Genomic DNA, 26,602 nt, shown 5'->3' with positions numbered 1-26,602 from the left:
CTCCACTCTGTCCAGAAGAGCTGTGGGAGTGGAGCCCCCCACACGTGAGATGCATACTCCATACTCCCTGCAATGCCCTTTCTCTTATCTCTCCCTCCGTACCACCATGCTTACACATAACTGATCCAAGGTACTTAAACTCAATGACCTCCTCCATTTCTTCACCATTCAAAATTATTTTGCATTCTTTTTCACATTCAATTCCCACTCTATATGGGCATACAAAATCCACAACCTCACTTCTACTCCATTCACAAACCATCACTTTACTTTTGTTGACATTTACTTTCAGCTTTCTCCTTTTACCTACACTATCAAAAACACTGACCAAATTTTGTAGGTCACTTTCATTTCCTGCATTGAACACTGCATCATCAGCAAATAAGATTTAATTCAGCATCCACTTCCTTCCCTCAGCGAACATTTTTACTCCAACTTCCCCAACTTTGCCCTTCATTTCTCTAATAACACCATCCATATAAATATTGAACAACCATGGTGACATGACACACCCTTGTCTTAAGCCCACTTTTATCTCAAAATGTTCACTTGTTTCTCCACTAATTTTGACACATGCGGATGCATCCTCATTGAAAGACTTTATTGCATTAAGCAGTTTTCCTCCCACACCACATATCTTTATAGCGTCACACATTGCCAGTCAGTCAACTCTGTCATAAGCTTTTTCCAAATCCATGAAGGCAGCGTATAATTTTTTTCCTTTTGCTAATATTTTTTCTACTACCATCCTGAAGGCAAATATCTGATCCACATATCCCCTTCCCTTCTTGCCTTCTTCCCTCCTTGTTCTTCACTGATTTCCTCTTCTGCAAGTCTTTGCACCCTCTCTATTATGACTTTTCCATATACCTTTCCGGGTATACTCAGGAGACCTACAGGTAACTCTCGATTTACGCGAGTTTGGTTTACGCGTTTTTGAAATAACGCGGGGTCCAAAATCAAAATAAATGTTTAATTTACATGTTTTTTCACTTATACGCGATATTTTATGGAGTGGCCACCAGATGTCTCACGCAACTGGACTCACACGGCGCCGCGGCCACACAGCTGAGCTCAGTTCCTCCCGCGCGCCACTTGAACAACAATACAGTACCCACGCTGCCACGCTACTCAACATTATAGGGGTGGGCAGGTACCGGTACTGGTACCGGTACTAACGGTACCAGCTATACAGTACGGTACCGGTACCAGACTGCTCGGTACTGGTACCAATACTAGCCAGTCGCTCATGTTGTCCCTCATTTCTTCCTCACACGAGTGAGGCTGAGACTGAGTGCCTGAGTGGATATCTCGGTGATATGGATATTCTCTCTCTCTCTCTCTCTCTCTCTCTCTCTCTCTCTCTCTCTCTCTCTCTCTCTCTCTCTCTCCACTGAATGAAGTGAATATTTATTTTTCGATAGAAACCTACCTCTTGTTTGATTTACATTGTTTTTGATTTACACGACCTCTTCAAGGACACAATACTCGCGTAAATCGAGAGTTACCTGTATACCTCTATAGCTCCCACATTCCCCTCTCCTGCCCTTCCCCTTGTAAACTGGGACAATGATGGCTTTTGTCCAGTCTGCTGGAGAGGGGGGGCCCCCCCCTCCCATGCTACTTCACATATCTTGACCATCCATTTAGTAACTACATCTCTTTCACACTTCAACATTTCTGCTGTGATTCCATCAATTCCTGCTGCCTTTCCATTTTTTTTATATTTTTATTGCTTGATTTACTTCTTCATATGTTATACTTTTTTCTTTATATACTCCTCCTCTACCTCTACTCAAATTTACTGCTGTTACAGCTGCTGGACGTCCATCCTCAAAATTCATTAAGTTTTTGAAATATTCTCTCCATCTCTCTTTCACAGCTTCCCCGTCTCTCAACATCTTTACATTCTCATTCATAACTTCATTTATTTTACTTGAGGAGATATTTTCTGCATTTCTTTCGTTTTTTAATTCTTTCCAATACGTATGATTTCCTGTTCCCTTTACATTTTTCACTTAGTCTTTTTCCAAAGTCTTCACCAACTCTCTTCTTACTTTCTTTTATTGCTTGTTTTAATTTCATTTTGCATTCTCTATATTTGTTTTTCCTTTCCCTTTTTACTTGCTCGGCCACATTTCTTTCTTGAGTTTTCCTAAACAGTTCCCTTTTCTCTTTTCCTATCCTCCTTATCTCTTCTGTCCACCATGAATTTCCTTTTCTTTTTCCATCTCTCACCACTTTCATCCCTAACACTTTTTTTGTTGTAGTTAACATTATTTCTTTAAATGTTCCAAAAACTATTTCAATATTTGTATTATCTTTTACACTTTCCCATTTTTCACTCAAGGCCTCTGCCATTTCATGTCTATACTCATCTTTTATTTCTTTTTCCTGTAACTTTTCTATCTTCCATATTTCCTTTTTTACTTCACCTTTCTTTTCAAACACCCACTTTTATTTCAGCCTTAATTTTGCCAGCACTGCAAGATGGTCAGTCACCAAACATTCCTCTTACTACCTTCGAGTCACAAATATCCTTTCTAAGTCTTCCATCTACTGCCACATAATCAATCAATCCTTTCTGGTCATAATCTTCCCCCCTCCTCCATGTGTATCAGTGGATATTCTTGTGCTGAAAGAAGGTGTTTGCTAGGAACATTCCCCTCTCAGCACAGACATCCACCAGGCACTCTCCATTCTCATTCTTCCCAGATATCCCCCATTTTCCCACCACATCCATCACACATTCATCACCCACTTTAGCATTCATATCTCCCATCATAATAAGTTTCCTTTCTTTCTCAAAACTCTTCAAACATGCATTCACTTCCTCCCAAAAAGCTTCCCTTTCCCTCAGTCCTTTTTTACTTTTCACATTTACTGGTGCATAAATACACACCCATGCATACTTTACTAAACCTACTTTTCCTTTCACCCACACAATTCTTGATCCCTTCCAACCATAATCAGTCACACCATTCCACACTCTTTCAGACATCACAATAGCACATCCTTCCTTACTCCTGCCTCTACACTTCTCATCCATCCCCGTCCATACAACCCCCCCAGGCACACCCTCCCACGTACCCTCTCTACCATCACTCACACCAGTTCCTCTAATATGCGTTTCACTCACTCCCAACACATCCACTCCACCATTCACAAAATTTTCAATCATCATTCTCCTCTTTTCCTCATCACCTAATCCATTCACATTAATAGACACCAGTCTCATGCACTTCTTTCTCTTCTGCCGCACTCTGGCTGTTGTTCCTGCCTCTATAACTTTTGATAAAAATATTAGAGGCCAACAATGGGTGGCCAGTCCAATGTGGTATTATGGAGACTTGCTCCTCGTCTGGGCTAAAAGGATTAAAAACAAGACAGCTGATGGTTGCTGCCCCCCTCCCCGTTGGTTCTACCCCGCAGGGTATGCTAACGGTGCACACCACGTGAAGGTGAGGATGGGGTAGGCTACCCTCCCAGTCAGGGGGTAGCTGTATTGCTCCCTCCCCAATACCCCAAAACAAGGGAAAAAACATAAGGAAACAAACAAAACAAAGGAAAAAAAATATAGAAAAAAAAATGAAAATAGAAAAAGAATAAAAACATTGGAAAAAATAAATAGTTAGACATTGTTATCCTCTTTTTCCATTGCATATACTAAAGCAAAATAAAACCAATACATCCAGGGAGTAATTTTTAATATGAAATAATAATAATAAATTCTTGAAATTGCTAGTTAGAAAAATGCTGGTCGCAGGACCTGACCATTGTGTGGGAAATTCACCAAATGCACGCTGCAAGATAAGGTCAAAACAACGGTTCAGCCACACGCTAACCAAAAAAGGTTGACTCTGGGGGCTATGGCACCAATTAACATTTTTTCCTGTGGGTTTAATTTGTTCACATTTGGCAAGCTTCCTCTAGCACCAGTTAGTCACCAAATTCGAGACTTTATTGTAATTACAGGAGGATTAAAGATAAAGGATTAATACAGCAACTAGAATTACAGGAGGATTCAAGCTTAACAATGAGGATAATTGACTGAATGGCAAACCCACACACACACACACACACACACACACACACACACACACACACACACACGCAGAGTCAGCCTTTTTTGGTTAGCGTGTGGCTGAACCGTTGTTTTGACCTTATCTTGCAGTGTGCATTTGGTGAATTTCCCACACAGTAGTCAGGTCCCGCGACCAGCATTTTTCTAACTAACAATTTCAAGAATTTATAATTATTATTGCATATTAGTGAAAGGCGGAAATAGTGAGTGTTAACTTCAGAAATGATGACGATAATAGCAACCTATGTACCACCAAAAACAAACTCATGGAACAGAGAAGAATATGAGAGGATGATAGACAATACCATTCAGAGTTTGAGTAGGTTACTCAAAGCATATAAGTCTTGTTGGTTGGGGACTTCAACTGCAAAGAGGTAAATTGGGAAACACTTGAAAGTGGAGGTAGTGAGACGGCATGGGGGGAAAGATTTCTAAAACTGACTATGGAAAACGTAATGGTGCAGTGGGTGACTGAAAATACAAGATACAGGAGTGACGACGAACCAGCGAGACTGGACCTGGTGCTGATGAAGGGAGTGAACTTGTTAAATGAATTAAGATATGTGTGTCCCATGGGGAAAAGTGACCATGTAGTAATAGAGATGGAAACCGATGAAAAAGTCACTGAGGAAGACGAATCATACAAAGAAAAAGGAGAAACTACAGGAAAACAGACGTAGAAAATCTCAAGAAATATTATGAAAAACTGGACTGGGAAAAGTTAAAAAGAACAAACGAGGTGCAGGAAAAGTATGATATTTTCATGGAGGCATACGAGACAGGAGTTAGAAAATATGTCCCATTATATAAACCAATGGAAAGAGGAAAGCAAGATTGGTTTAATGCAAGATGTGCAGGTGCAAAGAAAAAGAGAGACAAAGCGTGGAAAAGATTGAAAAGAAATAAGAACCAAAGGAATAAAGAAGACTTTAACAAAGCAAGAAATGAATATGTGAAAATAAGGAGAGAAGAAGAGAAAGGATACAAAAAGGATATTGTTGAAAAGTGTAAAGAGGAACCTAAATTGCTTTAAAGATTTATAAATGGAAAAATCAAACCATTTGAAGGAAAAAGATGAAAGATGGAAATAAGATAATTGAAGATCCTAAAGAAATGACTGAACTACTAAACAAGAAATTTCAACAAGAATCAAAATTTAATGAATCACAAGATGATAAGATAAATGTTCAAATGGAGGAAGTAATAGTAACTAAAGAAGAGATATATAAAATAATGGAGGAGCTGGAAGAGAGGAGAGTAATAGGACTGGATGGAGTTTCAGGTCCTATTTTGAAAGAATGCATAAATCTGCTGGTTGGACCGGTACATGATATCATAAAGTGCTCAATATCATCTGGTAAGGTACCGAAGGAATGGCAAAGGGCTGTAGTGGTCCATTTATATAAGAGAGGAAAAAAGGAAGAACCTCTGAACTACTGACCAGTATCATTGACCAGAATAGTTTGCAAAATATGTGAAAAAGTGATAAAGAAACAATGGACGAAATTTCTAGAGCACAATATAATTACAGAAAAAGTATGGATTTAGAAAAGGGCGTTCATGTGTAACAAATTTATTAAGCTTTTACTCGAGAGTGACGGACATAACACAGGAGAGGGATGGATGGGTAGACTGCGTGTACTAGGACTTGAAGAAGGCTTTCGACAAAGTTTCACATACAAGACTATTATGGAAGCTGGAAAATAGAGGGGGATTGAGAGGGAAAATGAAAAACTGGATGGAAAGTTACTTAAAGGGAAGAGAAATGAGAACAGTGGTAAAGGACAAGAAATCGGAATGGAAAAATGTAGATAGTGGGGTGCCTCAAGGATCGGTACTGGAACCAATACTTTTCCTGGTACAGGTATCTCTCGATTTACGCGAGTATTGTGTCCTTGAAGAGGTCGCATAAATCAAAAACAATGTAAATCAAACAAGAGGTAGGTTTCTATAGAAAAATAAATATTCACTTCATTCAGCGGAGAGAGAGAGAGAGAATATCTATATCACCGAGATATCCACTCAGGCACTCAGTCTCAGCCTCATTCGTGTGAGGAAGAAATGAGGGACACCATGAGCGACTGGCTAGTAATGGTACCGGTACCAAGCAGTCTGGTACCGGTACCGTACCGTATAGCTGGTACCGTTAGTACCGGTACTGGTACCGCTACATGCCCACTCCTATTGTTGAGTAGCGTGGCAGCGTGGGTACTGTATTGTTGTTCAAGTGGTGCACGGGAAGAACTGAGCTCAGATGTGTGGCCGCAGCGCCGTGTGAGTCCGGTTGCGTGAAACATCTGGTGGCCACTCCATAAAATATCGCGTATAAGTGAAAAAACGTGTAAATTAAACATTTATTTGGATTTTGGACCCCGTGTTATTTCAAAAACACGTAAACCAAACTCGCGTAAATCGAGAGTTACCTGTATATATAAATGATATGCCTGAGAAAGTAAATAGTTACATGAGTTTGTTTGCAGACGATGCAAAATTGCTGAGACACATAAGAAATAGTAAAGACTGAAATTCTGCAAGAGAACCTAAATAAGATTTGGGATTGGAGTAAGAAATGGGAGATGGAGTTCAATATGAAGAAATGTCATGTAATGGAAATGGATAAGAGTGAAGGGAGACCAAAGTGGACATATAGAATGGGAGATGGAGAAATATTAAAAGTTCAAGAAGAGAGAGATCTGGGAGTGACAATACAAAATAAACAACAGTCTGAGAGTCATGTAAATAGGATATTCGGAGATACGTATAAAATGGTAAGAAATATAGGAATAGCATTCCATTACATGGATAAAATTATGATGAAAAAGATGATTACCCATAAGAAGAAACACGTGAAAAAACTTAAAAGAATACAAAGGATGGCAACGAAGATGGTTCCAGAACTGGAGGGATTGTCATATGAAGAAAGGTTAAAGGAAATGGACTTGCCAACACTAGAACAAAGAAGAGAAAGGGGAGACCTAATACTACTTTACAAACTGTGGAATAAAATGGAAGAAGTAGATAACGAGGAGTTCCTACTTAGAGAAGTAGGAAACACCAGCAACACACGAGGACACAGTAAAAAATTGAGAAAAGGAAGATGCTTGAGACATAAAAAAATATAGCTTCCCGAAAGAAACATAGAGGTTTGGAACAGACTAAGCGAGAATGTAGTATCGGCGAAGAGTGTGCACAACTTTAAGGAAAAACTGGACAAATACAGATATGGAGACAGGACCACATGAGCGTAAGCCCAGGCCCTGTAAAATTACAACTAGGCAACTAGATAAATACACACACACACACACACACACACACACACACACACAAACACACAGAACTCTCAAATATGACGTATGAAGACAAATTGAGGGAGATGGACTTGATGACACTGGAACAAAGAAGGGAGAGAGGAGATCTGATCATGCTGTATAAGTTGGTAAATAAGTTTGATGAGGTGGATAGAGATGATCTCTTCTCAACTGCGAGAAAGCAAGGGCTGAGAGGACATGGAAAGAAACTTAATATAGGAACCTGTTTGAGTGACTTGAAAAAGTACCTATAGTTTTCCACATAGAAGTGTTAACACATGGAACAGCTTGCGGGAAGAGGTGGTGGAGGCGAGTAGTATCCAACAAATGAAGGAAAGGCTGGATGAATGTAGATATGGAGACGGGACTATTAGAGCTTAGCTTGGGCCCGGTAGACTACGAATAGGTAAATACACACACACACACACACACACACACACACACACACACTTACGTTTTATCGCGCTGGTAGAAGAGGTCGGCAGGGGCAGAGCGTACCCAGGGCTCCTTTCCTTCCTCCTCCTCCTCCTCCTCTTCCTCCACTCCCTCCCTTTCCAGCTCCTCCTTGGTGATGAGAGCTGCCAAGTCGGGCTCCGGACTCAGCGGCCTTGGTATCGGCACAGACTTCTTGGCGGCGGAGGCTCGGTCTGGAGTCCTCAGGCGGCGGCTTTCCGGGCTACGGGAGTCTTGGGGTCTGCAGAACACATAACTACCGTATTTCTCACCATATAAGAAACACCGGAGTATAAGACGCACTTATAATTCGGCAAGATATATTTAGAAAAAAAAAATCTCTGTGTTTGGAGTTCCCAGTGTCAGCTCAAACACAGAGAAGAGCATAAAGTATTACATCAGTTTATCAGTGATCATAACTGTCATTGAACAAATATGACTATGATACTGTATGTTGCTTTCTGCCCTTCTCTGTGTTCAAAGCGTTCCACTGTTGGTTGAAGTTCCAGTGCTCTTACCCCGAGCAGCTGTGTCTTTGAAATGGTAAACAAAAGGGTTGGTTGGTAGATTCACTCACTGCGCAGTTCTTGTTACGCACACGCAACCATGTACTGAAGTAAGTGACTGAGGATGAGGGAAGGAAAAGGGGTGATGAGGATAAGGGGAAAAGAGGATAAAGGTTGAAGAAGTATGTTGAAAATGAGGGAATGTGAAGGTGAAGGGGATAAAAGGAGCGAAGAGAAATAAGTATGGGGGGGGGGGGGGAGAGAGAGAGAGAGAGAGAGAGAGAGAGAGAGAGAGAGAGAGAGAGAGAGAGAGAGAGAGAGAGAGAGAGAGAGAGAGAGAGAGAGAGAGAGAGAGAGAGAGAGAGAGAGAGAGAGAGAGAGAGAGAGAGAGAGAGAGAGAGCATGTACTGAAGCAAAAGAAAATCAGTACACCCAGAGATTTTTAATATGAAATAATGAAAAAAAATTCTTGAACCCCTCAGAAAAATTATGGAGGTAAAGCTGGGCACAGACAGACAGAGGGACAAACAGAGAGAGAGACAGAGACAGAGAGCCGATTTCACAGGCCAACACAGTGTCTTCGTAACAACCTGAACCAAACTATAGAATCCCATACAGTCCAAAATGGGGAGGTCTTCGATGCCACACTAAATACACAAGACTTTTCCTGTATAGCTTCATCAAATTTGTGAACTTGAATATAAACACCAGTCACTATTCAAGGAAATTTCGATGGCTCTGGTACAGGTAACTCTCAATTTACGCGAGTATTGCGTCCTTGAAGAGGTCGTGTAAATCAAAAACAATGTAAATCAAACAAGAGGTAGGTTTCTGTCGAAAAATAAATATTCACTTCATTCAGTGGAGAGAGAGAGAGAGAGAGAGAGAGAGAGAGAGAGAGAGAGAGAGAGAGAGAGAGAGAGAGAGAGAGAGAGAGAGAGAGAGAGAGAGAGAGAGAGAGAGAGAGAGAGAGAGAGAGAGAGAGAGAGAGAGAGAGAGAGAGAGAGAGAGAGAGAGAGAGAGAGAGAGAGAGAGAGAGAGAGAGAGAGAGAGAGAGAGAGAGAGAGAGAGAGAGAGAGAGAGAGAGAGAGAGAGAGAGAGAGAGAGAGAGAGAGAGAGAGAGAGAGAGAGAGAGAGAGAGAGAGAGAGATAGAGAGAGAGAGAGAGAGAGAGAGAGAGGATATCCATATCACTGAGATATCCACTCAGGCACTCAGTCTCAGCCTCACTCGTGTGAGGAAAAAATGAGGGACACCATGAGCGACTGGCTAGTATTGGTACCGGTACTGAGCAGTCTGGTACCGGTACCATACCGTATAGCTAGTACCGTTAGTACCGGTACTGGTACCGGTACCAGCTCACCCCTACTGTTGAGTAGCGTGGCAGCGTGGGTACTGTATTGTTGTTCAAGTGGCACGCGGGAAGAACTGAGCTCAGCTGTGTGCCCGCAGCGCCGTGTGAATCCAGTTGCGTGAAACATATGGTGGCCACTCCATAAAATATCGCATATAAGTGGAAAAAAACGTGTAAATTAAACATTTATTTGGATTTTGGACCACGCGTTATTTTAAAAACGCACAAACCAAACTCGCGTAAATCGAGAGTTACCTGTATTTGTTTGGGAGCTTACTAACCCATCATGGGGAACTGTGAAACTGGCCCAGAGAGACAGAGAGAAAAAAAACTAGTAAACAGCATAACGTATCAAAGCGCCTCAACTCACCTCTTTCTGTCGAGTGACCTTGAGTGTCGGGGTTCTCGGCTCGGGCTGCGACACCTCTTGGCTGACCTGCTGTGGGGCCTGGCGGAGGGATTGTTTTGTTTGTTATTACTGCTGTTATTATCATTTATTACTACTACTATATCATTATCATCATTATCATTACTTTTATTATTATCACTATTTTTATTATTATTACTATCCTCATTGTTATTATTGCCATAAGTGAATGTAGAGGTTGTAGGAGGAAAAAAAAGGAGGAAGGAAGAGCAAGAGAAGGAGGAAGAGGAGGAAGGAGGAGGAGGAGGAGGAACAAAAAGGAAAGAAAAATAAAAAAAATAAAGAAGGCAAAGAAATGGAAGAAAAAGAAGAAGAAGAAGAAAAAGAGGAAGAAGAGGAAGAAGAAGAAGAAGAGGAAGAAGAAGAAGAAGAAGAAGAAGAAGAAGAAGAGGAAAAAGAAGAAGAAGAAGAAGAAGAAGAAGAAGAGGAAGAAGAAGAGAAAGAAGAAGAAGAAGAAGAGGAAGAAGAAGAGGAAGAAGAAGAAAAAAGCAGATGAAGATGAAGGAGAAGGAGAACCAGGCAAGTGGTGAGTGCTGCCTCGCCCCGCCGACACATCATCTGTTTGTTTCCATGCATGAGCCGAGCAGTGGCAGCTGCTGATGCATGTAAAGGTGCATTTTGGACTTCCCGATCTAGTTATGATCATTTTTATTACAGTTTTTTTATTTACATTTCCTGATATTTATAGAAAGAAGCATTCATTAGTAAATAATTTGATTTGTACGATATATTTAAGACCCCAAAAGGTGAGTTTTTTGATTAACAAGTAATGCAAGTCTTCAAATAACGTGCTGTAGTTCCCTTAGGTGTGATGCTTAAATGTGCCATACAGTGTGGTGAAAGTCTGGGGCAGGCACTGAATATTGGCGATTGTCAGATGGAGTGTGGTAAATGTCTGAGAATGTGTGTTTCAACATTCTGAGGCACCCTCCTGGGAGTCTGGAAAATCTGCTAATCCAGAAGGTCCGTGACCCCTGCATTCCATATTAAAGGACTTCCACTGTAAATACAAACACAAATGATGGAGTCACCTTTCACTAGGATCACGCGAGGCCCTGACGGCGGGGGAGGGGGAGCGTGAGCCTCGCCTCCGCTTCTCTCCACTGCCTCTGGAGGGCCAGCGCTCCTCTGAGTACTTGGCATAGCGACGCTCGGACTTGTATCGCCCCTCACCACTGTCCCTCTCTCGCTCCCTCTCTCTCTCATACCTGCAAGGAAGGATTACATCTCTCTCTCTCTCTCTCTCTCTCTCTCTCTCTCTCTCTCTCTCTCATATATAATAGGAACAGGAGGAAAAGGACAAGGTGGAAGAGAGGAGAATGCAAATCGAAGTCAGTCAGTCGGTCTGTCAGCAATATAGTCAGCCAGTCAGAAACCTAGTCAGTCAGTAATTTAGTAAGTCAGTTGGTTGGTAATTCATCATTCAGTCAGAGATTTGGATAGTCAGTCAGTCAGTGTTTTAGGGAATCAGACATTCAAAAACTTAGGCAGTCAGTCAGTCAGTACTTTTGTCAGTCAGTAATTTAAACAAGCAGTCAGTCAGTCAGTAATTTAAACAAGCAGTCAATCAGTCAGTCAGTCAGTCAGTAATTTAAACAAGCAGTCAATCAGTCAGTCAGTCAGTCAGTAATTTAAACATGCAGTCAATCAGTCAGTCAGTAATTTAAACAAGCAGTCAATCAGTCAGTCAGTCAGTAATTTAAACAAGCAGTCAATCAGTCAGTCAGTAATTTAAACAAGCAGTCAATCAGTCAGTCAGTAATTTAAACAAGCAGTCAATCAGTCAGTCAGTCAGTCAGTAATTTAAACAAGCAGTCAGTCAGTCAGTAATTTAAACAAGCAGTCAGTCAGTCAGTCAGTAATTTAAACAAGCAGTCAATCAGTCAGTCAGTCAGTCAGTAATTTAAACAAGCAGTCAATCAGTCAGTCAGTAATTTAAACAAGCAGTCAATCAGTCAGTCAGTAATTTAAACAAGCAGTCAATCAGTCAGTCAGTAATTTAAACAAGCAGTCAATCAGTCAGTCAGTAATTTAAACAAGCAGTCAATCAGTCAGTCAGTAATTTAAACAAGCAGTCAATCAGTCAGTCAGTAATTTAAACAAGCAGTCAATCAGTCAGTCAGTCAGTAATTTAAACAAGCAGTCAGTCAGTCAGTCAGTCAGTAATTTAAACAAGCAGTCAATCAGTCAGTCAGTCAGTCAGTAATTTAAACAAGCAGTCAATCAGTCAGTCAGTCAGTAATTTAAACAAGCAGTCAATCAGTCAGTCAGTCAGTCAGTAATTTAAACAAGCAGTCAATCAGTCAGTCAGTCAGTCAGTAATTTAAACAAGCAGTCAATCAGTCAGTCAGTAATTTAAACAAGCAGTCAATCACTCAGTCAGTCAGTAATTTAAACAAGCAGTCAATCAGTCAGTCAGTAATTTAAACAAGCAGTCAATCAGTCAGTCAGTCAGTCAGTAATTTAAACAAGCAGTCAGTCAGTCAGTCAGTCAGTCAGTAATTTAAACAAGCAGTCAGTCAGTCAGTCAGTCAGCTAGCCAGTCAGTCATCCATTCATTCATCCAGATATACAGCCAGCCAGTGAGTCATCCATTCATCCAGCCAGTCAGTCAGTCATCCATCCAGACAGCCAGTGAGTCATCCATTCATCCAGCCAGTCAGTCAGTCATCCATTCATCCAGCCAGTCAGTCAGTCATCCATCCAGACAGCCAGTGAGTCATCCATTCATCCAGCCAGTCAGTCAGTCATCCATCCAGACAGCCAGTCAGTCATCCATTCATTCATCCAGATATACAGCCAGCCAGTGAGTCATCCACTCATCCAGCCAGTCAGTCAGTCATCCATCCAGACAGCCAGTGAGTCATCCATTCATCCATCCATCCAGACAGCCATTGAGTCATCCATTCATCCAGACAGCCAGTGAGTCACCTTGGTGGGGGAGGGTCTCGTGGGGCGCGGCCTGGTGGTGAGTAGCGTCTGCCTTCACCTCTGTACTGTGAGGAGCTGCAGGAGGCCGGGTGGTGCTTGCCGCTGCCCTCCCCCCAGCGCGCCTCCCCGCCCAGGTACTCCCCGTCCTTGTACTTGGGCTCCAGGCTGCGGCGCTCTCTCTCGTACCTGCGGAGGGGACGTGTGTGTTAAACTGCGGCTGGAGAGGCATTCACACATACAAACCGGTGGCTACAGGTTAGGTTAGTTTTTTTTTGTTTGTTTTTTTTTTAATGTTCAGCCTATAGCATCGGTAGGAATTCTTGGTGGGTCCTGGTGGTCAATTTATGGTGGCACCATCTTGCTTAGCTCATGCTGTCCCAAGGAGCTCCTTTTTTATCCTCTTTAGAGAATAAATCTAGAGTATGGGTTGATAGGTGGTCTTCAGGACAGCATGTGGGTAGTCTTAGGCCACTCAACGATGACTGAAAATTGTGAGCTTGTAGAAGTGGGCGGGACTCAAACCTCGGTCCTCCAGGATGCCACACCCACACACTGACCACTCAGCCACTGCCTCCCCATGTGCTGTGTAATGTTATGTACTAGGTTATGTTATTTTTAACACCTTCAACACGAGGACGCGTATACTGCATCCTTGCGTGCCCCGTACCATATCTTAGGATGTGCATGCTGCATCCTGGCTCGCTTTAGCCAATATACGAGTTATTTCATCTCTATATTTATGCTTACATCTCAAAATTATCAATTAATTTATGTTTCTTTATGTGCAACATTTAATTCTGCATGTTTTCATATATAATACATGATGATTATGTTGAGTTTATGGCTGAAAACTTGTTATATTCAAAAGCATCATTTGAAATTTGGCGCCCGCAGCGATCCCGGATACAGCACGGGGCGCTGTTTTGGCCCGGCCATAGTGAGTTTCTTTATGTGCACCATTTAATTCTGCATGTTTTCATATATAATACATGATGATTATGTTGAGTTTATGGCTGAAAACTTGTTATATTCAGTAGCGACATTTGAAATTTGGTGCGCGCGGCGATCCCGGATACGGCGCGGGGCGCTGTTTTGGCCTGGCCGTAGTGAAGGGGTTAATCATGTTATGTTAGGCTGTTATATTCGGTTAGATTATGTTATGTTATCCTAAGTTACGTTAGGCTAGGTTAGTTTAAGCCAGTCTATGTTACGTTATGTCTTGTCATGTCTCATAAATTGCCAAATTGCAACAATGACTAGGTTAGGTGTGCCAGTTGACACATTCATTGAACTTATAAAATTTTGTTATCTCAAGTGCATTCTCATTTAGTGATGATTTTTGCATACAGTGTCTTGGCATGGGGATGGGTTCCCCTTTGTCCCCAGTATTAAGTCACCTTTGTATGGAGCGTCACGAAACCAAGCTGCTGCCAAGCATTTCCCCTCCGTTGATCTGGTTTAGTTACACTGATACGTGATGCTTCTGGCCCTCAGCCATAGATAACTTGATCAATTCTTTGCCCAGCTAAATTATGGTTCTGCTTCTTTCATAAAAGTCAAAGCTGAATGGGAAAGAAGTGATGGTCTTCCTCTCCTAGAAAATCTCATTTTGAAGACAAATAACATTCCCTCTTTCAAGGTAGCCTAGAGCATGAACCAATAAACTGTAATTCATTCATACATTATCATTCCTGTCACCACTTCTCCAAAACACTGGCCATCACTTCATCAATATTCCTCAGAGCCTCAAGAATTTGCAGCCTTCATCATTTGTGAGAGGAAAATTAAAATATTTGAAGTATCTTCTGTAACTCATTCATCCATTAAAAAGAAACATTTTTTGTCCATACCAGACGGGTGCAACCTTAATGCTGTTAAGCCAGCATGCCACAAACTTTGTGTTAATATAGGCTATAAATATACTCCTATGACTAACCTCTTAGTAAAGAGCAAAAACACTGTTTTCTCCAAAGCTGGTGTGTTCCTTGTGAATTAGTTCACATTGGTAAAAGAGGCCAGGACCTTGACACACAGATTCAAGATCAACAGTATGTAATAAGAGCCAGTAATGAAAACAATGCTATTTCTAAACATGTTGAAGAAAAAAATCACAGGAACAGCTAGGACAGAAGCCAACAGCTGTGTTAATGTAATGATTATAAAATATATTTGGATTATTGAAGCAATGGGTATAAAAACTCAACAACTTCAACTTAAGTGTGGGAACATTCAATGAGGTCACTGGTGGAAAGGCCTCTTCCCACCCCTTGAATCCCCTGCCTGTCTATCACAGAGAAGGGAGAGGAGGTGACCTGACCTGCCCACCACGTGACCTTTGGAGTGAAGGGTTCACCCGCCCTCCCCACCCCGGCCTCTCAGAGGTTACTTGTTGTGCATTTGTGTATATAAAGAATTCCGTTCTTACTTTCCCTGCCTCTCCTCCTCCAAACCCCTGAATGTAGTGGCAGCATCCACCAACACTGGTAAATATACAACTTTTGTCTGCCAGTGCCAGTTATATTCACGTCCTCATTACTGTCCCACATACACCTCCACAGTGCAGTGGTTAGTAGTGTCTTTGACTATGAGTCTGCAGGCCTAGGTTTGAATCCCAGCCTGGGCAGTCAGTGTGCAGCCCTCCCAGCTGTTCATCCTTCCTTTCAGGATGGTCAATAAATGGGTACCTGGGGAAAGTAAACTGTGGTAACCTGGATGTCACACTGGCCCTATGTCAGGTAAACGGTTCTCTCCCACGTGCCGGGACAGAGATGAGCACTGCCAGCTATGGTGCATGCTCCCAACTTTACTAGCTTTTACTACTGTCCCACCCACCTTGGTGCGTGCTGGGGCCTGTCATCACTCCGGGCGGCTGAGTCGTGTTCCCTCGCCCTGCCATCCCTGAAGGGCTTGGCCGAGGGTGCTCTTCCCCTCTCCAGGGAGCCGTGGAACCCGTGCCGGGACCCGTGGTCTGGGTGGGCCGGCACACAGCTTTGGTCCCACTCCGGCAGCGGCCAAGGCTGTGGCTGAACAACAATAGTGACCGACCTTACTCCAGGCTGTACACACACATACAGAGAGAGAGAGAGAGAGAGAGAGAGAGAGAGAGAGAGAGAGAGAGAGAGAAAACAGACCATCCTTATTCTAAACTATATATATATATATATATATATATATATATATATATATATATATATATATATATATATATATATATATATATATATATATATATATATATATATATATATATATATATATATATATATATATATATATATATATATATATATATATATATATATATATATATATATATATATATATATATATATATATATATATATATATATATATATATATATATATATATATATATATATATATATATATATATATATATATATATATATATATATATATATATATATATATATATATATATATATATATATATATATATATATATATATATATATATATATATATATATATATATATATATAATATTCTGCCACTCAGCAATGGTTTAAAAAATCAGTGTGTTTTGGTGGGACTCAAACCTAGGTCCACGGGCTCACCATGCCTGCACACTGACCACTAAGCCACCGCCTCTATTATTACCACTACTGTTACTAATACAATAAAAATCCAATAATGCCAATGGCAGTGGAAGGACTATCGTACTGTTCAGCTTATTGGGAGAGGCCCACGAAAGCAAAAAATATATTCACCTGATCAGAAAAGAAAGACATGAGATTTTGTATTATTACTTGCCAAAAATAATAATAATAATAATAATAATAATAATAATAATAATAATAATAATAATAATAATAATAATAATAATAACAATAATAATAATAGCAACAACAATAATAATGCTCAGACAATCATGCATGTTTACCTCTGGCGGTCCGAGTGTTTGCACCCCTGTCTGAGGGGCCGGGGGGACAGGAGACGGGCCCCACCCATACCCAGGGGCTGCACCAGCATACAGGGGGGCGGGAGGAGGGCAGGACGGGGGAACGGGTGATGGGAGAGCCGGGGCGTAGGACTGAATAGGTCCTGGTGGTCCTGGTGGCCTTATACCCCTAACCCTGGGGGGCGCAGCATTGTGGTCTGGGTATGGCTGGGGGGGCGCCGTGCTGAACTGGTCATGGCTCACCCCAGGGACCGGCGCGTAGTGTGGGGGAGGGTAGCCGGGGGGTGCGATGGTAGGTTGGTACGATGGTGTGTCCTGGGGGGGGAGACAGGAGGATGGCAATAAATCTAATGTAGGATGAGAAGGAAAAAGATTAGTGGAGGATGAGGAGGAGGAACACAAAGGAAGAACAAACAACAGCAGACCTGCTGGTCCTTACGAGGCTGTTTGTGACAAGCTACACTAACTATCTAATCAAAGGTGGAAGATGAAGGACAGCAAAGGCATAGGCTCCTCCCCACCCCCCCATCCCTCCAGTCAAAGCTGGCAGGAAAGGAAAAAGAACCATGAAGCATGGAAAAACTGCATGGAAATTATGTAGGAAAGAGGAAAGAACTACCATTACTGCTACCACTAACCGGGTGATAAAAACGGACAAGGACACCAGTATTCTAAAGAACTTAAGGTTATTACGGCAATGAGTAATATCTTAGTTGCTAGTTGGATTCAAAATACTTGTCTGATCTATTCTTGAAGGCCATAACTGTTGTATTATCAATGACATCACAGTGAAGAGAGTTCCAAACATTAACAACTCGAGTGAAGAAGAAGTGTTTAGCTTCGTGCGACGAAAATCTTTAACCATTTACGTATCTTCAAATTGTTATTTCTTCTTGTTCTATTTGATCAATCAATTGTAAAGTAATCTTCCGCATTAATATCACTAAATCCTTTAAACATTTTAAACACTTCTATTAGATCGCCTCGGATTCTTCGTTTTGATAGGCTGAATAAATTTACTTCTTTAACCCTCTCGCACACCGTAAGTTTCCAATAAGTTTCTGTTCCACTCACCATGCATTTCTCAGGCCCGACCGGCCTTTTTTTGCCGCCGCAATACTCTACATTCCCGGACATATTTTACCCTCACAGATATGTTGTACCCCAATTAATTTGGTATCAATGGCTTCATAAAGACTTGTACTAGAACATGCACAAATAAAAATGGAGGAAAACATATATATAAACAATACAAACTTGTTTCAAGTCTCCATTTAGGGTATTGTAGACAATTTTTATGGTATCCTCAAAATCCTCATACACCTATTGGTTCCCGAGTTACACCAAGAAAACTGTATTTTTTTCCTCTCCCGTCAGAGTAGGCTAACAAATAAAAATCGCTCAAAGCTCCTCATCTACACTCCTTAGAAAGGTTGCCATATGTTACCATTAAGAAACTTATCCCAACAAATGACGCTTCCAAATTTGACGCACTTTCACCGAAAACTTAATTTTTAATCAATTTTTTAAACTTTTATGACGCGTTTCGCGTCATCGTGCGCCAGGACCTTTTACCCTTTGATGACGCGAAACGCGTCACTGTGCACGAGGGGGTTAAGCCTTTGTTCATAAGATAAATTTCTCAACCTAGGAATCATTTTTGTTACTCTCCGTTGAACCCGTTCCAACTTTTCTACGTCTTTTCTGTAATAGGGAGACCAAAACTGTACACAGTACTCTGGATGGGGTCGAACCAGTGAATTATACAGTTTTAATATTACTTTTTCCAATTTATTATTGAAGACTCGTTCGATGAAGCCAACCAATTTATTTGTGGTTGTAACTACCTAGCATCTGCATGTGTCAAAATTACTGGAGAAACAAGTGAACATTTTGAGATAAAAGTGGGCTTAAGACAAGGGTGCATCATGTCACCATGGTTATTCAATATTTATATGGATGGTGTTATTAGAGAAATAAAGGGCAAAGTTGGAGAAGTTGGAGTAAGACTGTTCGATGAGGGAAGGAAGTGGGTACTGAATTTGATACTGTTTGCTGATGACACGGTGCTCATTGCAGAAAATGAGAGTGACCTACAAAATTTGGTCAGTGTTTTTGATAGTGTAGGTAAAAGGAGAAAGCTGAAAGTAAATGTCAACAAAAGTAAAGTGATGGTTTGTGAGCAGAGTAGAAGTGAGGTTGTGGATTTTGCATGCCCATATAGAGTGGAAATTGAATGTGAAAAAGAATGCAAAATAATTTTGAATGGTGAAGAAATGGAGGAGGTCAATGAGTTTAAGTACCTTGGATCAGTTATGTGTAAGCATGGTGGTACGGAGGGAGAGATAAGAGAAAGGGCATTGCAAGGAAGAAGGGTGGTAGGGTCTTTGGGACGAATCATGAATGGCAGAAGTGTGAGCATGGAGGTAAAGAGGGATTTGAGAAATACAATAATAGTACCAGAATAAGGCAGACCTAACCTAACATAACATAACACAACCTAACTTAACCTAACTAACAGATACTCACATAACATAACACAACCTAACCTAACCTAACATGGGTGATACTTCTTAAAAAGATTATGTTGATTCCTGAGCCCAGGATATCACAGCTAGGATGGACTCTTACACCTGGGGGGGAGGGGGGGGCTCCTACTCCTCCTCCTCTTGCTGCATGTTGGAATTGTAAAGAGTAAAGGGAAGAGGAGGAGGAAGAGGAAAAAGAGGAAAGAGCATGAGAAGGAAAAGGAGTAGGAGTAGGAGTAGGAGGAGGAGGAGGAGAAAAAGAAAGAAGAATAGGAGCAGGGGAAGAAGGAGAAGGAAGAGGAGGAGGAGGAACATAGGAACACAATAGCAAGAGGAAAAGGAATAAGAGGAAAAAGGAAGAGGAATAACAGGAGAGGGAGGAGAAGATGATGAGAAAGAGGAGGAAGAGGAAGCATAAGAGGAAGAGGAGTCAGGCAGCCATTCTCCCTTCTAAGGCCCAATGCCGATCACCCCCCAAACAAGCAACACGTCACAGCCTCATACGTACGTAGCTCCGAACACAGGGAGGCGCCGTGGTGCTCGGACACCCCCAAGGGACCTGCTGAGGGGGGTGAGCCACTGGGGGAGGTGCAGAGTCCACAGAATAGAAGGCACACCCAGGGGAGGCCCACTGGGGAGGGACATCCATGCCACTCCCAGCATCGGTGTGGTACCACTCGCCGTTGCCGCCACTGGGGGTGCCACCGCCGGGCCAGCCTGCGCCGCCACCACTCATGGCTCAGTCTGGGGGGAGGACACACACATGGATTGGTGATGGACCCCAAGCTTGTTTTGGGGGTGAGGGGGGGAGTACGGCAAACACTAGAATTTTACCCAAGATCATTAGGGGAAGGGGATTAGGCCCTTTTCTTTACTTTTAATTACTTGCGCCTTCATATCATGGTTGAGGGACATGTATTTCGTCCCTTAACCCTTTCCATCCATGACGCAGACGTCGGCGTCACAGTATGGAAATAGTCAAGAGGAAATGGAAAAGGATTAATCCTCTTCTAAACCTCTCAATCCTCCTCTAAATTCCTCTTAATCCTCTTCCATTTCATCTTAAGAGGTTTAGAAGAGAATTAAAAGGAAATGGAAGAGGATTAAGAGGTTTAGAAGAAGACTAACCCTTTCCATACAGTGACACCGTCGGACGCCAACGTCAGCGTCGCCGGAGTGGAGGGGTTAACTATAATATGGAGGCGTAATGGATTTCTTACCTGGATGGGGACACACCCCATCCAAAAACTGAGAGATGTCTCCAACCAAAACTGCAGCTGATGAATTTTCATGAATATGGTCAGATGGTTGGCTAATATGACATCACAAGATGGCATGGACAACTTCTAATTTTCAATACTCAGTCAATAACAACAATCCAAACAAGACACCCACAGAACAACCAAACCACGTAGCAAATTACTCAAACTCGCATAAGATCTGACCAAGATGCTTGCCCAGCTGTTGCTTGAAAGAATTCACTGATATGACAGAAACAACAGAATCCGGCAAGCTGTTCCAAATGTTAATCACTCTCAATGAGAAGAAGCGGGCTCTCACATCAGTGTTACAATGGGGGACATAAAGCTTATAGGAGTGACCTCTAGTGTCCCTATTGCGATTTCTCGTCAGCAAATGATCAAGATTCGTACAAAGTCCTTTTACAATTTCAAACACCATAATAAGATCAGCTCTGATCAGTCTGCCTTTGATCGAGTAGAGACTCAGTTGCACGAGACGATCCCTGTAAGGTACGTCACAGAACCCAATGATTTTCTTAGTCCACCTTCTCTGAACAGCTTCTAGTAGTCTTACATCACCCAAATATCCAGTAAACCACACCACAGAAGCGTAGTCGAGGATTGGCCTAATATGTGAAATAAAAACCTCTCTCATAAAATCTGGAGTTCTACAAATAGTTCCCTTAAGAATACTATAGTTTATGCCACTAGCTTTGCCTGCAATCTCTCTCACATGAAGATGGAACTTGAGAGAAGAATCAATACTGACCCCCAGGATCTTTGTGGTTGTCAACATCTAAAATAGGTTGCTCACCAATGAAGTACTGCAAGAGAACAGGTGCATCATGAAAACTTCTACAAAAGTTCATTCTGACACATTTGCCAATTGAAAAAGACAAACCCTAAGATCTTCTTGTATTGAAGAGTAGGTTAATATCTCTCTGCAGATGAAGATGTAAAATTAAAAAGTCAATTTCGATATTACCGAGGCTAAAAATAACTTGGTCATCAGCAAAGAGACAAAATTTACAGTTTAAACCAGAGACAACATGATTGATGTAAATAAGAAATAGCAAGTGACCAATCACTGAACCCTGTGGGACACAGCTACCAACCGCAACTTGATAACTCTCACAGCCATGCACAACCACTTTCATTTCCCTCCCAGTCAAGTAAACACTCAGCCAGCCCAGCAAACAGCCTTCAACACCAATGCTAGCTTACATCCAAAGTAACAGTCTATGGTTGACAACACCAAATGCCTTTTTAAAGTAAAAAAATTTAACGTCCACTGAAAAACCTTGATCATAGTGATCAGTAACAAAGTCATAGGTGTATAATAATTGCTCAGACACTGACCTGCCTGATCTAAAACCATACTGGTAAGGTGAAAGTAATTGACTATGTTCCAAAAAGCCAGACAATTGGGAGACTATAATTCTCTCAAAAGATTTTGAGCACACAGATGTCAAGCTTACAGGTCTGTAATTAAGAGGATCAGAATGAACTCCCACTTTTAAATAGTGGCATTATATTAGCATCTTTCCAGTCTGAGGGGACACGCATTGATGAAAGAGATTTTCCGAACAGTAGCAACTGAGGGTAACTAACAGAAGGGGCACATCTTTTTAAAAAGACTGAAGGAATACCATCAGGGCCAGAACAGGTTTTAATTGAGCCAAAATATTCTCTATTTGAAAAATGTCAAAACTACGTATAGACATTGAATATAAATTTATTATCACACTGCTGTAAAGGATAAGGATTAAGCAAGAACTCTCTAGAAAATACAGTGGAAAAAGACCCAACAAAATGGTTTGCCATATCTGCAGCCTCAACACACCATCCGTCCTCACTATGTAACGGCCCTACAGTCGGACGCTGAACCTGCTTATGACAGAGGTAAGCATGAAAACGCTTCACATCATGGTGACCAGCCGAGACAAGAGATCTTTCATAATTAATGACAGACTGATGGACAATCTCTTTGAATTCCAGAGATAAATGGCTAAAAACATATGGTACCACAACCTTAAGGCAATAGGAGATGATCTGCCAAACACAGAACAAGCATCTTTAGATTAAGCCAAGCCTGCCGTTTATGACGTTTGATATCATTAGGTATGCTTGTGGTCCAAGGAGGCTTTAGTGAACAGGGATCTGGTTTCTTGGGAATAATGTGGTGGAATGTATTGAACAATAAACACTTAAATCTCGAGTAAGACTGATCAATATCTAATCCCATAAATTCAATGCCCCACTCAATGTCCTTGAAATGTTTGTTTATTGAACTGTAGTTTCCTTTGAAAAAATCATATTCATCCTTTGAATTCACTGGGCTAGATTCAAGGGGACAAAACAGATGGTCAAATATTACAGGAAAATGGTCACAGCCAGAAAGGGGGTCAATCAAATTAACATTTGATATTCTATCATTTTCAGTGGTAAAGATCAAATCCAATATAGTGTTAGATCCAAGATAAGTAGCCTGCTTGACCCACTGAATAAGACCCAGAGAGCTAAAAAAAATCAAGAAATTGCTCACCAAGTAAAGAATTACCAACAGGAACGTCAGAGGACCAATCAATGGAGGGCAGGTTGAAATCCCCAGTCAGAATAAGTTGTTTCCTTCTTCTTCGTCTTCTTCAGTGTTTTAGGGGGCTGGTTAGGCCATAACAGACTCAAGGTAGGTCCACCAAAGAATTACTTGGAGGTCTGTAAACAACCAAAACAGTAACACCAAAATCAAGCAAACATACCCCAACTGTGTTGGGATGATCATTAAAGGTTCTACCAACCTTAATGTCATCCCGGTTAAGATTTGTTTTAGATCCGTGCCAGTATCTCATTACCTACCTTATGAAACATCAGTATCTCTTCATATATCTTTTCTACAAACCTTCAACAGTCATGGAAATGCTCTGAAAATCCAATTCAAGGACTTTTTTTTTACTCTTGAAAATAGGGGATAATGTTTGCAGCGCGCCTCCTCTCCTCCTCTGGGCGACAGCTGCACAGCACTGCAGCTTCATGGCTGCGAGAACACCTCCTCGCTGAAATAATCACATATATACATGTGGGGGTCCAGAAATCGTAAAGTTCGGTTGGAGTAGTTTAAATATGCTCCCCAGCCCTAAACCCTCTGTGAGCTATTTTACGGCTGCGGCGGCTGCAGCGTCGCCCATGACCGCCGCCAGAGAAGAAAACAGCGTGCTTTAAACAAAACATTATCCTCTATTTTCAAGAGTAAAAAAAAAAGTCCTTGAATTGGATTTTCAAAGCGTTTCCATGACTGTTGAAGGTTTGTAGAAAAAACATATGAAGAGATACTGATGTTTCATAAAGTAGATTATGAGATACGGGCACGGACCTAAAACGAATCTTTACCGTCATCCCTAATATAAATTCCAACACAATGTTTTCTAAGGTTAGAAGAATCATTTCTAAAAAAAATTGTAACCAGCTACACTAACAACAGTCACTGATATCAGAATTAAGCCAAGTCTCACACACACCACATAAAGACACATTACAGCTAGACAGTAAATCTACTAGCACACTAACTTTATTCACCAAACAATTTAATTCAAAAGAACAAAAGGGTTAAGATTTGTTTTAGGTCCATGCCAGTATCTCATTACCTACCTTATGAAACATCAGTATCTCTTCATATATCTTTTCTACATACCTTCAACAGTCATGGAAACGCTTTGCAAATCCAATTCAAGGACTTATTTTTTACTCTTGAAAATAGGGGATAATGTTTACGAAAGTGCGTCGCCTCCTCTGGCAGCGGCCGCGGCGACACTGCAGCCGGTGTTGTAAGAAATACCTCCTCGCTGAAATAAGTCACATAGTAGGTCGTAAAGTTCGGTTGGAGTAGTTTAAATATGCTCCCCGACCCTAAGCCTTCTGCGAGCTATTTTACGGCTGCGGCGCCGCCGCCAGAGGTGACGCGTTTTCATAAACATTATCCCCTATTTTCAGGAGTAAAAAAAAAAGTCCTTGAATTGGATTTTCAAAGCGTTTCCATGACTGTTGAAGGTTTGTAGAAAAGATATATGAAGAGATAGTGATGTTTCATAGATTATGAGATACTGACACGGACCTAAAACGAATCTTTACCAACAAAAGTAATAAAGAATTCTTCTTTTTATGGGGCTAGTTAGGCTATGGGACCACAGCCAAGTAATAAAGAATTTATGTACAGGGACGTTAACATCGTATTTTGGAGGCGCAGAGTCAATCTCCACAATTACCGGAAAGGCTGTACTGGAAGGGAGCGGATGGAAGGAAAAAGATAAGGGCATGCTCGTCCCTGCGTGGCCGCCCCGCCGGCCACAATACGCGTGGCCGCACTGGTGTCTGGGGGCAGGTCAACGCAGGTAACTATAAAGGTTCATTATCAAGTGGTTAACCCGCACAATGTGGCGTAAAAAGGTGAAAATATACCAAGAGAGTGAGCGGCTAGGGGTGTTTTGTTTACATGTGGAGGCGGCGGCTGATGATGACGATGGCCGCACCTGCGTACTTTTAACGGTACATCGGGAGATACGACGATGGCCTCACCTTCTTCTTACCTGGATTTCTTATTACCTGGATGACTTTTCCCTATGAGCCATGCTAAAGTGAACCGTCAGGCAAAGAGCCGAAAGGGAAGCGATGCAGGGCTTTTTGTTTATAGGATTATCTCAACGTAATTTTTACAGCGTATATATGTCTCATTATGCTACTTATCTGTAAGGAATATTATTGCTCTATGGTCGAGTTTTTAATATTATTTTTTTACCCCCAATATTACTCGAAAGAAGCATTTTTAGGCATTATTAAAGTGAAAGACACCATTATTCAAAATTCTTTCTCCTTGATATATTGTGTACATTATAAGCATTAATCTACAATTGGATGCATTATGAAGTTGGTACATAGGTTAATCTTAGGAATAGCGTCTCCTAGCGGGTGCGCATTTAGGGCACGTACGACGGGGTTTTGACGAGCGGACAGGCGTACGTGTTCATGTCACAAGGGGTGTATTTTTTCACGCTGGCCTCACAATTTCTTCCAAGTCGATGGGCGATGAGACTGCGAGCTCCGGGGTGAAGAAAGGGAAGAGCCCGCGCACCCGCCAGCTAATTTGGCCCGTGAGAGGGAGGGCCGTGAAAAATGCTCAGATGTCAAGTGAACGTATTTGGCTTTAATTAATGTGCGTCATTTAAAAAAAAAAAAACTTTTCAAAAGATATAAACACACACTAATATTATTTTAATTCAAACTGCAATGAGCTACACAGTGTACTGTTACTTATATATTTAGGTTATTATAAAACGGTGGAGAAAACGTGACAATAGTGTTCAACAGTGTTGTCGGGTCACGACCTCACTGACTCCTCCTCTGGCCACTCCCTGTTCCCTCGGCCCAGCCCGGCATGCATTCCACTTCCCTCCACCACAGAGGAAGCATGGCAGCTCATCCAAACCATCACTCGTCTCACTTACGTAGTCAGGCAAAGGACATTGTTTTCAACGTCCACGAGTATTTCCAGAAAGAGAAGGACTACGGAGGACCTACAGAGAACGTTTCCAAATCTGTTAAAATTAGAGAGAGAGAGATGGGTGGGAGCTAGACCCTGTTGGAGGCGGAGCGACAGATATGTGGCAACGCTTTAAGAGCTTAATGACCTAGGCTTTCCCGTGAAGCTCCTCCTTCACGGGCCAAAATAGCTGGCGCGCACTATAGTTGCTATTCCTAAGATTTATTACCGCTACATATGTTTGTATTATAGTTATGATCTTTTATTCGACATTTTTTTTTTTTAACCTTGTCTGTGACCTGGAGGAAGATACTCTTAA

General features: G+C 41.6%; 1 protein-coding gene across 2 annotated transcripts in view; it reads right to left on the bottom strand.

Annotated features, from left to right (window-relative positions):
* The window catches only part of LOC127008539 (ribonuclease 3-like), a 75,572-nt gene extending 50,252 nt beyond the window's left edge, over positions 1 to 25,320 (bottom strand). The window contains exons 1-9 of one of the 2 annotated variants that reach the window (XM_050880708.1): positions 25,206 to 25,320; positions 23,299 to 23,468; positions 20,021 to 20,256; positions 16,967 to 17,299; positions 15,895 to 16,085; positions 13,063 to 13,248; positions 11,163 to 11,339; positions 10,075 to 10,152; positions 7,847 to 8,086 (exon numbers count right to left, since the gene is read on the bottom strand). In XM_050880708.1, the coding sequence (XP_050736665.1) occupies positions 7,847 to 8,086; positions 10,075 to 10,152; positions 11,163 to 11,339; positions 13,063 to 13,248; positions 15,895 to 16,085; positions 16,967 to 17,299; positions 20,021 to 20,248 (1,433 nt within the window). In that variant the 5' untranslated portion in view covers positions 20,249 to 20,256; positions 23,299 to 23,468; positions 25,206 to 25,320. The other variant, XM_050880709.1, reaches the window with a different exon arrangement.
* Between the last annotated feature and the right edge of the window lie 1,282 nt (positions 25,321 to 26,602).

The sequence above is a fragment of the Eriocheir sinensis genome, chromosome 38, assembly GCF_024679095.1.
Source record: "Eriocheir sinensis breed Jianghai 21 chromosome 38, ASM2467909v1, whole genome shotgun sequence".
In the NCBI taxonomy this organism is placed as follows: domain Eukaryota; kingdom Metazoa; phylum Arthropoda; class Malacostraca; order Decapoda; family Varunidae; genus Eriocheir; species Eriocheir sinensis.
Note: the sequence above shows the minus strand (reverse complement) of the source record. Positions and strands in the feature narration are given on the sequence as shown.